This window comes from Ruditapes philippinarum, unplaced genomic scaffold (genome assembly GCF_026571515.1).
Source record: "Ruditapes philippinarum isolate M1 unplaced genomic scaffold, ASM2657151v2 ctg3425_1_1_1_1, whole genome shotgun sequence".
NCBI classification, from domain to species: Eukaryota; Metazoa; Mollusca; class Bivalvia; order Venerida; family Veneridae; genus Ruditapes; species Ruditapes philippinarum.
This window is the reverse complement of record NW_026855042.1, coordinates 35,883-53,788: the sequence shown is the minus strand read 5'-3', so window position 1 is coordinate 53,788 and position 17,906 is coordinate 35,883. Positions and strand designations below refer to the sequence as shown.

Here is a 17,906-nt window from a genome sequence, read left to right as displayed (position 1 = left end):
CTGTTGTTTGTTGCATCGTCTTTCCAGTTAATGATGAATTTTATAAAGGCCAACTCATCGCAAACAAGGCAAAAAAAGGGTGCTAAATGCTTTTTTTAATTGCATGAAATTTCTTGGAATCTTTAGACTTCCTTCCAGAATGATGTTGTCGCCTCGTGGCTTCATTGAAACAATCATAAAAACACCAAACAAAATTAATAGAACTTTAAGGGAACGATCTACAAAACATAGACTAACGGTAGAATAATTATTGTTTTATTATTTGGCACCTCTGACAGAAAGTCTTTTCCTATATGGAAAAAAATGTTGAGAAAGCTACGGCCAGGTACGTTTGTAACAACTATGATTTCGCCAGGTGCTAATCCAGTTTGTTACAGAACCTTTATAAGGGTCCATAACTCCCTGATTATCGGTCACTTGGGGAGTATATCAAGTATGTTCCACTATAAAGTAAAGCACGCCTGTTCTGTTTTATCCAATTCAAACTTTTATATTTCTTTTTAGTCCATTTTATCTTTCTTACTAGTAACGCGCTAAGTCTAGGTCTCGGGAGACAATGTCCTTATCCTAACTCGCAGTACAATTACATTTAGCAGGAATACGAGGTTTTTTGGTCTGAGTATAGAATATGCGTCTGTATCACAGACAGGAAAAATAACATGGTGTTTTTGCAGACAAATGTCTACAAGAATATTAGGGGAAAACTGCCTGATTTTATAGAATTTTCCAGACAAAAAAAAAAAAAAACAACTTTATATATCATCTGCTTTAGAAAGCAAAATGCCCTGAAATTGTACAAATTACAAAACAATAATTATAAACAAAATAGAAACCTTAAGGAGATAACTTTAAAATGATTATTGGTTTTATAGATTTAAAATCATTTCCGCATTTTACGTTTATAAAAGAAAGACACTAGCTAGAGTTATATAAGAAGCGCAGCGCGAATCATGCAAGCAAGTTTTTAAGTGGGTACGTACATCTTATGAGAGCCAGTTTTTACCTGCTATTTTACTCTTTATTTCTCTCATCTCATGATCTGGGTATCATTATTGAACAGACAAACATGACAAGCGCACGGATTTAAATGTCAAGCTCACTATAACAATAATATATCGTCATCTTAGTGTCATATTGGCATGACTAGATCTATTTAGAAAGCCCAGCACTACACTATATACGTGACGGTCTGCTTGTAAAGGGAGGTAATTACATCACGTACTTTGATGAATTTTATTTATGGACTAGGTTTGCTTAACGTTTGAAATGAAAATGGCGAATACGGAAGTCAGGTAAATTACAGGTGTGATAAATATCTGCTAAAATTTTAAAGAGAGCAATAATCGGTCAATATTTACATCATGTTCATTGTAAATCGGAATTAGGTTCGAATGTTGCTGATTTTATGTATAATTTGTCATCCAATATTTTTATATGGAGCGATTTTTGATGACCTACTTTTTGCCTTGTTTTGATGAACCAAACTTGACATTTTTTATTATTATACAATGGTTATAGGGCTACAAGCATGAACTATATGCGTTGTGTTTTTTATTCCCATAAATCCAACCTTTCTGATAAGGTTGCTAGAAATATCATTATTTAATGTATAAATTTTACTGTAATTTGAGCTGTTGATAAAATTCCTTTCTTATTATGTCATTTGATTATTACTTAGTTGAAAAGCCGAGAAAAGAAAGTTTTGTTGTTATTTAGATAAGGTGATCAGATCCTGAATAGATGGGGACTAATCCAGAGTAGTCCAACTCATTGTACTACACAATGGGATATTGCGCTGCTATTTGTGTATGGCATACATGCCATAATTTCCAGACTGTTTTCCGGGACACTTTAAAAAATTGTTTCTAAAATTAACATAGCAGAATGTAACCTAGTAAACTTGCAAATATTATGATACAGTAAAGCATGCGCTATGCTATATCACTGTGGTAGCAAAAGGTATTCAGCATACCTGTTTTTATATGGTCATAATGCCACATCTGACAAAAAAATGTTAATAAAGCAGCTTATAAAGTTTTGTAAGCCAGAACCATCACAGCGGAAGCTTCAAGGCGGGTAACATTCACTGTTAAATCACCACAATTTATCTCTGAAAAGTCACCGTGTTTTATATCACAGAAATGAGGTGTACCTTTCTATTTTCTAATAAATTAAAACATTTATAAGTAATTGTCTCAAGACTCGTATGTTAAAAATAATGCTCAAAATTGCGACACTTCAAAAATAATTGCAAGTATGCAAACATTTGAAGAACTTGTAAAATTATTTCAATACAATTACTTTCTTACAAATGTATAAAACAAAATTGCAACTAATGACCTAAAATCATTATTAATGTTGAGAAGATTTAATTTCACACCACCCTTTTAAATGAACTGATACTGGAGACAAGTGATTGACAGTTGCTAGATAATGTTTGGTGCACTAGAAGTGTCAATCATCATTAAAGGGCGGTCTTATCAAGACTTAAAAAGACTTTGCGGACCCGCGTACAAGACAAACTGCTAGGTAAATGTAGGCAGAGTCATTTATGCAGACATATGCAGTTGTTGACACACTTGGTGTTACCATGTATATTTATCGATCAGTGGATTAGTGTCTTGTGTATTACTAAACTGTCTGGTATCAACATGATAACATCTTAGTTAGGATAATTAACATGCAAATATAATTGCATAATATTGGAATTGTTCTTGCTGCAAATAAGGTCTAAATTTTTATTTTCACCCTGAAAATTCCCCCCCCCCCCCCCCCCCCCCCCCCCCCCGCCGGCTGATTTCCATGACAATACCGGATATCAAGGACGTCATATGGCATGTATGTGTATTGGCAATATATGTAGAAGCATTAAGATTCCGACCCAGAACAAAAATATCTCAGAATCTGGCTTTGGCACGTCAAAATATTTTTTCACTAAATCCAGAGTAAATGTCAGATCTAGTACATATATTGCCTGATTTAAGCATCGTGCACAAATGGGTATGTCAATGTTATGATTCACATGGGTGTGTTTAATTAATGACCAATCATTGTTTCATTATTTTGAAATATGTGTATCTATAAATTGTTAGTTGCTTTTATAATAATTGATTTGTATTTATATTTGTCTTTTCTTAAAATATAAAAAGTCAGGATATCTGGAAGGCTTCAGTCCTGTATAATCTCCAATCTGCTCCAATCTCCCATCCCAGCAGATTTGTTCCCTGGAAAGTAAGAATTAAAATAGTATTTTTAAAAAAAAAAGGGAATAACAAAATACATTTTTAGCAGCTTCAATGGAAAGTTTGTTTTATTATTGGGAAAAAAACATATTCTTAACTTGTTGTATGCCAAAATTATTTTACCATACAGTTTACTATTGAATTAGTTTCAAATCAAAATTAAGTGATAAAATAAGTTTTAAATTGTTTTATTTTGTTTCAGGTGAATCATTCATGATGTAAAACCAAAAGAATAGAAAATGAAAGTTTTGGTGCTTGTAGTGCTGGGATTGGCAATCTTTGGAAATTTCGTGCATTGCCAAATAAATAGTATTCCAGGCTCTGGTAAAACTAACTGTAAGTAGCAAGGATTTTTTTAAGAAATATTGTTTTTGTATTAAAATGATAATTATTAATGTAAAAGTTTTGCTTACTTCCAAGAATATGATTTAGTGGACATAATTAGGTTCATGATCATTAACCAGGTTTTCCGAAGGAAAAAACTGGTTATTAGATTGAGGTATGTCGGCGGGCGGATGGGCGGGGTGGGTGGGCGGGCGGGCGTAAACAATTTCTTCTGTGCGCAACTCCTTCTACATTTCTCAACGGATTTTGACCAAACTTTTACAGAAGCTTTGTCATCAAGTGCCCTGGCGCATATTGTCGGGGTTTTGCGATTGGATGATATTTGACCTAATTATGGCCCTTTGTTTTTTTTCCTTATATAGAATATATAGTGAACAATTTCTTCTGTGCACAACTCCTACATTTCTCAACAGATTTTGACCAAACTTTCACAGAAGCTTTGTCATCAAGTGCCCTAGGGCATATTGTTGGGGTTTTGTGATTGGATAATAAATGACCTAATTATGGCCCTTTGATTTTTTTCCTTATATAGAATATATAGTGAACAATTTCTTCTGTGCGCAACTCCTCTTACATTTCTCAACAGATTTTGACCAAACTTTTACAGAAGCTTTGTCATCAAGTGCCCTGGCGCATATTGTCAGGGTTTTGTGATTGGATAATATTTGACCTAATTACGGCCCGTTATATTTTTTCCTTATACAGAATTATCAATATTTAGTGAACAAATTCTTCAGTGCTGAACTCGTCCTACATTTCTCAACGGATTTTGTTTAAACTTTCACAGAAGCTTTGTCTTCAAGTGCCCTGGCGCATATTGTCGGGGTTTTGTGATTGGATAATTTTTGACCTAATTATGGCCCTTTGATTTTTTTCCTCATACAGAATATACATGTATAGTGAACACTTCTTCTGTGGCAATTCCTCCTACATTATTCATGTTTTACATTGCACATAGTTACATTGTTTGTTGCTTGTATTTGTATTTCAAATACAACATATTTATCTACTATGGTGATAATTGAAAACCTGGTTTCGTGGCATTGCCATGTTTCTTGTAATTAAGGTAAAATGCTTGCTCATTTTTTTGCAATTAGATGTGAATTGGATTGAGTTGCCCAGGCATGAATTTCATTGACCCTTTATCAATATAAATCTTGTATCATGAAGGCCTCTCCTTGAAAAACAAACATTTTATTTAGGTTTTAATAGCAATTTTAGCTATAAATAATTGTTTAAACATCAATGTATCTTTTTGATTTTACAGTACAGCTTTTTATTATTCAAAGTTTATTAATTAACAATAGGTCTTTTAAATAATTAACTTAATTTTTCAAGAATCTTGTTAACTACATGGTATATTTCTGTGATTTTCAAGTTGAATATGAAATAATATGAGCTGTGTCACGACAAAACCAACGTAATGGGTTTGCGACCAGCATGGATCCAGACCAGCCTGCGCATCCGCGCAGTCTGATCAGGATCCATGCTGTTCGCTATCAGTTTCTCTACTTGTTATAGGGTTTGTAAGCGAAGAGCATGTATCCTGATCAGACTGCGGATGCGCAGGCTGGTCTGGATCCATGCTGGTCGCAAACGCACTTTGTTGGTTTTGTCGTGACGCGGCTCATATAAAATATTGTTTTTCTTCAGTTTATCTGGACCGGTACTCTGACTGTGATGGAAGACCAAGAGAGGTTGGTAAATCAACTGTTTTCATCAGTGGTCAAAGCACAGAGTTACAGGTGAGCTATTTAATTTGAGACACAGAGCATTTCAGTGAGAATTTATAAACATTATATGGCTACTTTTAAGTTTCTCTCTTTTGACACATTACTTGTTTTGAAAGATGCGTCTCAAGGTTTAGATAAAATATATTAATTTTACTTTCAGCTTTTTAATGTATGCTGAATTTTGATTATCTTAAACTTTCTATAGTAAGGCACTGTTTTAAAAATCATGTTAACTTGTGTGACTAATTTAAAATCAACCAAATATATTACAGAAGTATGTTCTTTTTTGGTAATTTAATATTGTTGATAAAACCATGAATGAGATCATAAAAACACTTTTTATTTTCAGGGTAATGTGGGTTCTAAGACCTAATGTGCTAAACACGTGTTGAAATTTAAATTTATAAAAATCCTGTTTTGAGCAGGACTAAATCAAGGGAAATGTCCAATCTTGGCCCATTTCAGTTATCACTTGTATGAAATAAAATTTATATGCATTAGTTATTTAATGTTGAATGTATATTGAGTTGAATGTTTTTTAGGGTCAGCCTGTAACATCATGTAGTGTTACATTAAACACAGAAAATATCAGAGAACCGTACAGATTCAAACTGCAGGTCCTCAGTGTGCGAATAGATGATCCAGGTGTCTACTTCTACATATACGATGGTGAATTCCAAGGAAAATTGCTGGTTAGATTCTAAATTTATTACTTATGCTGTATTAAAATCTCTAAAGTTATATCTAATTGAAAAAAAAAATTAAAAGAGGGTTTGATTTATGGGTAAAATGGGCAAAATAATGGGCAAATAATCATATAATGTAAATGTATAACTGTAACATGGCAAATCTAACCATACAAAAAAGTTATTTGATCAATTTCTGACTTGAATATGTATTACTTTAGTATTTATTTTTGTGCATGAATATTTAAAAGGAAAAGTCAGAAGGAGTGGGGGAACCCAATCTTAAAACATTTTTGACTGACAATTTGTTAATGCAAACAAGATTGATGCTAGAAAATGGCCTGATGATTCAAATGCTATTTTAGAGCCATAGGTATCATTGGCACCATTTGCCTGGAAATAAATGAAATGATTTGCCAATCATAAATTTTGCTGTTTTCTGCATTTTCTGTCTAAATGTCATATCATGTGACAGCAAAAATCTTATATTGATTGGCAAATTGTATAGAAAATAAGAATGTATCAAACTCATCCAAAAAAAAGCTTAGTTTTTGGAACAGACTTGCCTTCTGCATTATATTATACTTTTACAAGTCTTAACAAAATGAAAACTTGGGACTGGGAAACTGTACATACCAGTAATATAAGAAAAAACAAACAAAGACTTTATAAGCAAGCAGCTTCATCTAACATTTTCAAAATTGCCTATACACAGTATCTGTTTATGAAGGTATTGACATTTTTTTTAACTCGCGTTAAGAAGTTTCAAGATTTTGGTTATATTTCTCTTTAATAAAATGCAAGATTTATAAAAGATATTTTTTTTTGTTTATTTCAGAGATCATTCAGTAAACTTGAGGGAAAGCCACCAAGTCTAAATTTCATATTTACGTCTGGACAGTTGGTGACATTTCGGTTAACAAGAGGGGAGCTGGAGAGAAATTTTGATATCAGGATTGTAGTTACCCCTATACCCTGTAAGTATACATGCAAAATTGCTAGAATAGAATGATAAATGAGCTGCGTCACGACAAAACCAACATAATGCGTTTGCGACCAGCATGAATCCAGACCAGCCTGCGCATCCGCGCAGTCTGATCAGGATCCATGCTGTTCGCTTACCAACCCTTTACATGAAGAGAAACTGATAGCGAACAGCATGGATCCTGATCAGACTGCGCAGGCTGGTCTGGATCCATGCTGGTCTCAAACACATTATGTTGGTTTTGTTGTGATGCGGCTCAAATTGATAATAATTGGCATGTCCTGACTAAATTCTATGTTTACACTTGATTTTGATATGTTAAAACTAAGCTTTTTATTCAAACTAAAAGACAAATAGCCAAAAAATGATATTATTTTTACTAAATTCTTTGTACACGCTAAGTGGAATGTTTGCAGAATATGATAGGTTTAGATAAAGTCGAAGATGTGTGCATAAAACAATGAAACATATTCACACAAATGATTTACACCTTAAGATATTTATTGCCAGTACATGTATGTGTATATCAAAGAACATAAACTACACACTATTTAACCAACAAAAGCAAAAATCATGATGATATATACATGCTTGTAGAATGTAAATGTTCACATAACATGTATCAGATATTCACAATGATATTAATGTATGCACAAAGTGAGATATTACATCTTGTGTTTTATAAACATAAGGATAAAGAAAATTTAGTTTTCACATAGTTTAAACTTACACTAAATGCCTTTTTAACCAGGTTTTCAACGAAAACCGGGTTATTGTAATGCCGAAGTCGGCGGCGGGCGGCGGGCGGGCGGGCAGGCGGGCGGGCGGGCAGGCGTCAACTTTTGGTTTCCGCTCAATAACTTGAGTTTGCTTTGACCTATTGACACCAAACTTGGTGTGTAGGTAGCTTATATCAAGAGGCAGCTTGGGATTGCTATCCAGGTGTCTGTGATCAAGGTCAAGGTCACTGTTACTAAAAATAGAAATTCAGTTTCCGCTCAATAACTTGAGTTTGCTTTGGCCTATTGACACCAAACTTGGTGTATGGATAGCTTATATCAAGAGGCAGCTTGGGATTGCTACCCAGGTGTCTGTGATCAAGGTCAAGGTCACTGTTACTAAAAATAGAAATTCAGTTTCCGCTCAATAACATGAGTTTGCTTTGACCTATTGACACCAAACTTGTTGTGTAGGTAGCTTATTTCAAGAGGCAGCTTGGGATTGCTATCCGGGTGTCTGTGATCAAGGTCAAGGTCACTGTTACTAAAAATCGAAATTCAATTTCCGCTCAATAACTTGAGTTTGCTTTGGCCTATTGAAACCAAACTTGGTGTATGGATAGCTTATATCAAGAGGCAGCTTGGGATTGCTACCCAGGTGTCTGTGATCAAGGTCAAGGTCACTGTTACTAAAAATAGAAATTCAGTTTCCGCTCAATAACTTGAGTTTGCTTTGACCTATTGACACCAAACTTGGTGCTTTGACCTATTGACACCAAACTTGGTGTATGGATAGCCTATATCAAGACGCAGCTTGGGATTGCTACCCAGATGTCTGTGATCAAGGTCAAGGTCACTGTTACTAAAAATAGAAATTCAGTTTCCGCTCCATAACTTGAGTTTGCTTTGGCCTATTGACACCAAACTTGATGTATGGATAGCTTATATCAAGAGGCAGCTTAGGATTGCTACCCAGGTGTCTGTGACCAAGGTCAAGGTCACTGTTACTAAAAATAGAAAATTCAGTTTCCGCTCCATAACTTGAGTTTGCTTTGACCTATTGACACCAAACTTGGTGTATGGATACCTTATATCAAGAGGCAGCTTGGGATTGCTACCCAGGTGTCTGTGACCAAGGTCAAGGTCACTGTTACTAAAAATAGAAATTCAGTTTCCGCTCAATAACTTGAGTTTGCTTTGGCCTATTGACACCAAACTTTATGAATGGGTAGCTTATATCAAGAGGCAGCTTGAGATTGCTACCCAGGTGTCTGTGATCAAGGTCAAGGTCACTGTTACTAAAAATAGAAATTCAATTTCCGCTCAATAACTTGAGTTTGCTTTGGCCTATTGACACCAAACTTTATGAATGGGTAGCTTATATCAAGAGGCAGCTTGGGATTGCTACCCAGGTGTCTGTGATCAAGGTTAATGTATTTAGTTTTCATGTTATAACTTGAGTTTGCTTTGACCTTTTGACACCAAAATTGCTGAGTGGCAGCTTTGGATTGCCACTTAGATATCTGGGAGCAAGTTCAAGGTCATTTGCTTACAATAGAATTTTCAGCTTCTACTCAATAACTTCAGTGCACTTTGACCTATTGATTTCTGTCACATCAAAACTTGGTCGTTGAAAACCTGGTTTTCGTCGCATTGCGGCGCTTCTTGTACTGTTTGTTTGACACAGCTTTTACCACTTAAACCATACTTACAGTAAGAAGATTTATTATCCATCAATAAAAATTAAACTGTATCGGGATAATTTTTGTACGACAAAGTCTGATAATAAATATTGTAGATTATAAAAGAAGAAAATATGCTTTATCATGTTAACAAGTATTGAAAATTTAGGTACATAATATAGATTGCTACTCAAGATAGTGACATTCTTTGTTTATGGCGGTACATTATCATAACATTTGAAATATTATATTATATCTTCAGCGGGAACTGTTGAATGTAACTACGAGAGTGAACACAACTGTGATGAGTATGGTTATAACTATCGTATCCTCGGAACTAAAGAGATCGCAGCGATTATAGCCGGATGTTTCGCTGTAGTTATTTTAATCGTCATAGTTGTTGTCTGCTGCTGCTATAGGAAACAGCGTGGAATCAGTCAGAAATGGAAGGAGGAAAAATTAGGTCACGTAAATACTGCAGCTAGTGTTCATAGTTTAAATGGAAAAGTTCCACATAATAATAGTTCAAAGCCATGGACATCGGAAAGTTCAAAACATGGGTTTGCAAGCATTCGTAGGTCACCAAATCTTCCGAGAGCAAAGATTGCAAGATCTCAACGGACAATGGGCAGTGATCACTCGATGTTCGATAGTAAGTCTTTGTTGTTGAAATGTTCATTTTGTGATTTGATTGTCACTAGAAATTTTTTTTTACAATTAGAATTCTCTTTAGATCATTTGCCATATTTATCAAGGATCAAATATACTCGAGACAGATGTATACAAAGTCTGGTTTTTATGTTTTCATTAGTATACACAATTATATGCTCATGTCACAGGTGTTTGCTCATGGCCATGACTTAAACTATACCCCCGTCCCAGCTCTACAACCCAAACCCTTGAACATCATCAAAACATCATAAATATTTACTACAATCAATTATTTGGAGAAAGAAAAATTATGACTCTAAAAAATTAAGTCATAATTTTTTTTCTTCTTCATATAATTGATTTTTGGTTGTAGAGGGGGAACAGGGGTATAGTGTAAGTCATGGCCACGCGCTGAACATCTGTGGTTCAGGTGACTCTATTATAAACATTCAACATTAGAGTTTACTTGTAAAGTCTTACTGTTTATATCAGTTTACATCAATTGTGAAGGGTGGAGTTAATAGGGGAGGGGTGAATCATAAATATTTTGATTCTTGATGAATGTTGGCTCTTTAGATATCTAGATAAAGTTGAAATATTTGTTAGCTGTGCATGGCTGCATGCTTTGCTTTTTTAATGCATGAATTTTTTGTGCTAACTTGCACTTAATTAATGGTTAAATTATTTTTTTTTTCAAAAAGTAACAGAAGTAATGTATAGTAATTTATACTGTAGAAAAGTCACAAGATGATCTTTTCAATAATGAAGGTTTATTATCAGAACAGTAAAGATCAAGCTAAAATGCAAATTTTCTCTTGGAATAAGATTTACATTCAACAGAGATAGTTCTCTAAGATTGTTCATATTATTTTAAATATACTTTCTGTAAAAAGTTTTTTTTTTTATTGAATTTATAAAGTTTTATAGTTCAGAATGCACTTTGCCCCTTCACTGCCAGGTGCACATATATCCTATATGTTCACTGCTTTACTAGTTGTTTTTTTAGCTTTACTTGTCACTGCAAAGTGTACCCACCCCTAAACCTAAGGTAGCATTTTCTTTTCAGAAATAAAGACTAGCTACCTTAAAGTTTTCAAGGTGCATTGTTATTGTTTTGTAGACAGTAACTGTATTATTAGTAAGACTGACAAAAAGAAACATGCATCTTTGAGTTGTTACAAAATTACATGGTATGGTGTACATATAAACCTATATTTGAGAAGAATCTCTGTGGCAGAGTTTATGTGAGTGACTTTAATTTACTGTAGGGAACCTCACCAGACGGATAGAATCATTTTATTTAGCTGTCTGAGTAACTTTCATGAGATGTGCGTAAAAAAGTATTTTAAATGACACACAAAGATGGGATCGGAATCTTTCAACATAGATGTTTTTGTCTGTGTCTCAAATAATGTGCAATGTTACGTCTGATGTCTGTAGCCAGAGACACATTTGGTTTGAGCCTCAAATAATGTACTTAGTTGCTTCTGTTGTATTTCGCCAAAACTTATCACTGCTAGCATTCAAATGAGGGTCATGATATAATTATATGATTTTAGAATTTAAAACATCATAATATGCCATCTTTAACATATCCAAATCATAAATTATATAATTTGAAAAAATGTTTTTAACCCATATCTACTGTAAGTATTGTTTGAAGACAGAAAAAGACATTTTCTTGATAAATATATATGTTTGCGCCTCATATAATGCACAAAATTGCTTCTGTTGTCTTAACCAAAAATGATCACATCTGGCATGCAAAATTTCAAGGGTCATAATGTAGGTGATTTTAAAATTTAAAACATCAGAAAATGTCACTTTTATCATATCCAAACCATAATTTTAAATGAATTTTATAATTTGAAAAAAATGTTTTTAACCCATATCTTCTGTATGTACTATTTGAAGACAGAAAAAGACAAGACATTTTCTTGATAAATATATATTTTTGACATGAAACATTTTTTTCCCTTTTTATAGGTAATGCAAGCTTGCCTGTTAAAAGACCTCTTCCACCACCTCATGTAAATTTGAACCCTCGTGGAACATCAGAACGTAGTGGGAGAAGGTACAGAGAGAAGTATGATAGATATGAGGAAGATGATAGATCGTCTGACCGATCATTTACTGACAGGTCGGCTAGTACAGCCACTAAAAACTTCAGTGAGAGGAACTATGTTCCGCCTACATACCGTGAAGCCATGAGACATAATTCAGAGTCATCTGCTGATGAAACTACTTTTGTTGGAGCAGATGATTCACAACAACAGTCTGTTTTTGTTGAGCGTGTTTTAAGACCAAGTGCTCATGCTAATAAAAAGACCTCGCCTAAAGTAATGAGAGCTCAGCGTGCTGTTCCTCCCCCTGATGAAGATGAGGAATATGATACCATAGAGCCTAAGAAAAAATCAAAAGCTCTGTTGGTTGACCAAGGGGCGGGATCTGAAGAGGAAACAGATGAGTCTGACACTGACAATGAATCGGAGGAGGAGTCATCAGAAGAGGAAACAGAATCGGAGGCGGAGTCAGAAGCAAACGCAAAATCTGACAAAACAGATGCTGTTTATTCTCAACCTAATAAATTGAAAAATAAACAAGAGAATGCACCTCCTGCACCGCAGCCTGTAGGCTTCAGGCCACCAGCTACATCCCAGCCTCAGCAGTTTCAAGGTCAACCTTACCCAGGGTTTGCACCCCCAGGTATACATCAACCTCAGCCTCAATATGGTTATCCTGGTCAACAGCAACATTATCCACAGGGTCAAGCACCATATCCTCAGGGCCAGCCTCAGTACCCACAAGGTCAACCCCAATACCCACAAGGTCAACCCCAATACCCACAAGGTCAACCCCAATACCCTCAAGGTCGGTTGCCACCTGTCAATCATTCAAACCCATCCCAGCCCAATGCCTACCATCAAGCTAATTTTACTGTTCCTCTTCAACAGCCAGGATCTCAACCGGCGGCTCAAAGCCATCCTCAATCCCATACAAACAGAGAACGTGGTAACCCAAGCCATAAATCAAACAGAGAACCTAAAGGTCAATTGAATCCTAACGACCCCCCAGTATATTCATACCTTGTAAATAGAGGATATAGACCAGTAGATGGTAGGTACTCGCCTGTCAGCACGTCAACAGGGGCAAGTAATCTTTCTGGAGACAGAAATCTGTTAAACGAGGACTCAGATTTTTCAGCAAATCTTGGCAGTGGTGTAGAACTCATGAAGCGCAAAAATTAAGAGGAATTTTTTGTGTACCCCAAAAATATTGTAATATATTCCCTTTTTCATTTGTTTTGTTATCAATTGATGATTTATAACACTAAACTTGAAAAGTTAAATTAAACAAAGATTGTTTGGCTTTTTTTCCTGTTTGATATAGGAAACTTGTTTCTCGGTACTATTGTTTTTGGACACATTTTCATGTAATCAATAAATGAAACATCAATATGTTTTGTTAAAACCTTAGCCTGTATTATTGATGAAATAGTTCTCATCAAAGGACATACATGTATATCTGAATTTAAAATTTGTTGAAAAAGAACAAACTTATGCCTCTACATGCTTCCTAAGATTTTAAACATATTTTTGTTTGTAACTACATATACGTGTACATGTTTTTGTAATATAGTTTTACCACTTCATTTTATTTAGAAATGTAGCATAAATATAATAAATATGAACCAAAGGAAAATTGTTTGTATAAATTTTCATTAAAAGATTTCTGAAAATGAGGAACATAATAATACAAGTGAGGGTGCCATAAAAAGTATGTGTATCTAAAATATATTTTTGTTTCATTGCAGGCCATTGGCTCACCACAAAGTTTATAAAACAATAAATTAGTAAATGATTTAACATGAAGAATCTTATTATTCTAAAAAGTTTGAGAAATTCACTTTAATCTACAAAGATAACTTGTATGGTAAAATAGATATAATAGCCGTAATAAGTTTATTGAGAAAATAGGGATTCATTTATTGTCTGTAAAATTATAAAGTCTGCTTCTTAGAGAGACTGAATAATGTCTGTGCTTTTTGATGCTCAGTTAACTTTTTTGTTATCATTTAAAAATAGATATAAAATCTGCTCATCTGGCATCATAAAATTTTAAGTCTTCAGTTTGAATTCTTTATTATAGTGTACCTGTAACAGATTGAATAAGTAGCAAATTTTGAGTTATGTTTTTGGCACTTCTTTTTTTCTTTATATATACACTAACTGTCTTCATTACTATTTGCATTTAATGGTAATTGATTTTTAACATCTTTTATTACTGTATGTTTCATTAAGAATGTTATATTACTGTATTTGTGTTTTTATAGTAAACAGAACTTGTGTTATGTTTGTTGTATAAATAGTGCTGATTTAGCCTCTTCTAATTATTAATTATAAATTTAAGTTTTAAATAGCATTGTAGACTTATGGTTCATTACATGGAAACTCTTGGAATACATGTGAATTTTAAGCTTACAATCTCTTTGACCTGAACAATTCAATTTGTCATTGAACCAGTTTTTAATTATGTTTGAACCAGTTTTTAATTATGTGATTCATGCCGCCTAATAGAGAAGTTTAAATGAACAATTATTTTTGCAATCAAGGTTAGTGATTATCAAAAGAGTTTCAGGCGTTCAAAAACACAAAAACAATCTGCACTGTTTTGCTTCAATGAAACAAAAATTTATAAGTATGACCAATTATTACAAGAAATCAAGTGCAGTAATTCTGTGTAGTCTTTATTATAGATAGTTGATAACCATTTTATGTGCCATTTATTGACTAGGCCTCTTGGAACTTGCATAATTTAAAAAAAATATGTTCTGTCTATGTGTATGTTGCTTGCCATTCAAAATACTGTTAATGATTTCACTTTCTTAAACCTTCACACCACTGAATATTCGTTTTTGCTCTGTCTACTGATTTAAAGTTTAAGAATTTTATTGTCAAAATTTCAAAAAGTTAAAAATACAATATTGTATATTGGTCAGATACATGGGTTTACTGTGGTGTTGATTATCTTCAGATAGCACAGGCTTGTGATAGGGCTTTCAATAAGATTGTTGGCTTGGAACTGTCTAATATGCCACTGACTTTAAGTGCAACAGTATATAAATAACAAATTGGTTTGTGAGTAACAGTAACAGTAACAATACCTAGAAAAATACTGATAGCCAAGACATAAGCCAAGAGTAAAAGTATTTTTATGAGGGGTAATATTTTAGCTGTTACTCAAAATCCATTGTTATTTATTTTATTACCCCTGCTTCATTGGGACACTATTTCTTTAGGTTTTTATTTTTCAGCTTTTTACTGTGAATTTTTTTTAGTCACATGGTACACTTGAATTAACAGTAAGAATAACTCCCATTGGCCTATGGGAAATTAACATTACAAAAATAGTGAGGGGTAATAAAAGTAACTATTGAAAGATCTGCTTTCATTATCTTTATATAAATTATGATTTTTAATACATATAATTTTAACTTTTTAACAAGTTCTCACTTTCAATAATTTTAAAAGTAACTTGATTAAAATGATAACTAGATCAAATAATATGCTGTAAAAAATAATACAAATGTTATGTTAACTGTTGGAATGTTTTAAATTACAATGTGCAATGTAATTGTGGGAAAATCTTGATTTTACAGTTTTCATAATTTTCATTTGTTTATTGAAGCATGACATCATTTACACCGGTCCATTACACCGGTATACTTTTAAATGGTTGTATATTTTGTACATATCAATGATTTATTAACATTCCTATACATTCTCATATCAATTTTTTTTAAAGAAAATATATTTATGTTTACATAATATACATGCCATCTTTGTTGAAGACTGTATTTTATCAGTTTTTTTTTACATATCTATAAATAAAATATTGATTTCTAATAAAACTAGAAGTAGACATTCTCTGTCTTGTGTTTTATATGTAATATTCCTTATGTTATAAGTGTTTTACAGAGTTATTAATCCTTTGGTGAATTGTGGTTGAATCTTCTACTTTATACTTAGAAATGAAATATTGAGATATATTTATAAAGTAAAGTGCTTATTTTTATTTCTGTATTTTACACTGTATAAATTTATTTTTCACTGCCATGAAACATATTTTCCGTATTTTCACTGGTGTCTTGACAGACGACTTTCTTCTTAATTTAGCCAAAATGCAAAATATCAGGGGAAGTCTTTCAAACTGAAATGTCAGAAAAAAGAAAAATGTTTCAAATATCAGATTCTCTACTAGCTATAGTGTTTGTAAGCGAACAGCATGGATCCTGATCAGACTGCTCAGATGTGCAGGCTGGTCTGGATCCATGCTGGTCGCAAACCCATTATGTTGGTTTTGTCGTGACGCAGCTCATTATTGCATATTCTTCCTTATTTATACCCAGTCTGAGGAATCTGACTGTTCTTGTACTTAAACTACAACTCAAAGTACAGCAACTTTTCTGAAATGGTCATGGGGATACAAAATTATGCAGCAAACAGTATAGAACTAAGTCAAACTTGATGGATGTCTAGTCTAATGGAAAAGATTATTCAGTATCTTAATGCTAACTTTTGCCTATAGTATCCTTGAAAATTTTTGTTTGAGAATATTAATATTAACGGAGCAAAACAAACATAAACATTCTGTATATAAGAAAAAAGGCATGGCCCCAATGGCAGGTCAATTTTGACACAAGGGCTATAATTTGAACAACTTTTGTAGGGTCCAGTAGATAATGTTTCATGCTAAATATCCAAGATGTAGCCCTTGCAGGTTTCAAGAAGATTTTTGAAGTATTTACTATATAAGGAAAAGCCAAGACCCTCTGGCAGGGCCAGGGCTTTGATTTGAACAATTTTTGTAGAATTACATAAGATGGTGATAAAAACAAAATATATTAGTTCTAGGCCTTGCTTTTTGAGAGAAGATTTTTAAAGATTTCAGTTTTAACAAGAACTGTCGGAGAACAGCGACACTCCACTATTCGAAAAGAGTTGTCACAAGGGTGTTTTATTGAGTATCATAAATGCTTACCTATATGAATACATAAAAAATTGACCGAAAAAGGTACAAACTTAGGCTTGTTATTAAGATGTCTTATCGAGTAAATCACTGCTTGATTATTATGAATGCATAAAATTGTCACAAAAAAAGGCACAAACCCTTCAATAGTTATGGAGATACCAGTTTACACGCAAAAACTTAACAAAGAATTTCTAAATCGAAAAAGAGGCATAAGTATGCAAAAAAAAAATCAGTTATGGGACATGTGCCAATCATGTTAGATAATCAATACCAACTTACACGCAAAAACTTAACCAAGAATTTCTAAGTCGAAAAGGGGGCATAATTATGCAAAAAAGCTAATCTGAGTTATGGGACTTGTGCCAATCATTTTAGATAATCACAGAGAACAAATGTGTGAAGTTTCAATCTATTCCCTTCAGTAGTCATGGAGATACCAGCTTACACGCAAAAACTTAACCAAGAATTTCTAAGTTGAAAAAGGGGCATAATTATGCAAAAAAGCAAATCAGAGTTATGGGGCTTATGCCAATCATGTTAGATAATCACAGAGAACAAGTGTGCGAAGTCAAACTATTTCCTTCAGTAGTTATGCAGATGCCAGCTTACACGCAAAAACTTTACAACAGGGACACCGTGCCAAGAAATGGGTGACTGCATTAGCTCGATTATTATACGAATAGTTGACCTAAAAACTCACCAAGATGTTCAATGAAGCAGAACTATTTAAATAATTGTAGTAGATCTTCGTGCTAGAAACATCCAAGGTAAATTTTTATCAAATATGACCCAGTGCTTTCAGAGTAGTTGTTTGAAAAAGTTGATGACAGA

At 33.6% G+C, this 17,906-nt stretch overlaps 1 protein-coding gene across 3 annotated transcripts; it reads left to right on the top strand.

Moving 5' to 3' along the window:
• The first annotated feature begins 1,173 nt into the window (after positions 1-1,173).
• Positions 1,174-15,965, top strand: LOC132741936 (uncharacterized). Of its 3 annotated transcripts, none has more exons than XM_060730207.1 (7): positions 1,174-1,292; positions 3,445-3,578; positions 5,241-5,332; positions 5,863-6,012; positions 6,845-6,983; positions 9,655-9,855; positions 12,030-15,965. In XM_060730207.1, the coding sequence occupies exons 2-7, from the start codon at positions 3,482-3,484 to the stop codon at positions 13,289-13,291; spliced, it is 1,941 nt and encodes a 646-aa protein (XP_060586190.1). In that variant the 5' UTR covers positions 1,174-1,292; positions 3,445-3,481; the 3' UTR covers positions 13,292-15,965. The 3 variants fall into 3 exon arrangements, with proteins under 3 accessions (XP_060586190.1, XP_060586188.1, XP_060586189.1); XM_060730205.1 differs by having other exon boundaries at positions 9,655-10,044; XM_060730206.1 differs by having other exon boundaries at positions 1,204-1,303; positions 9,655-10,044.
• The last annotated feature ends 1,941 nt before the right edge of the window (positions 15,966-17,906 follow it).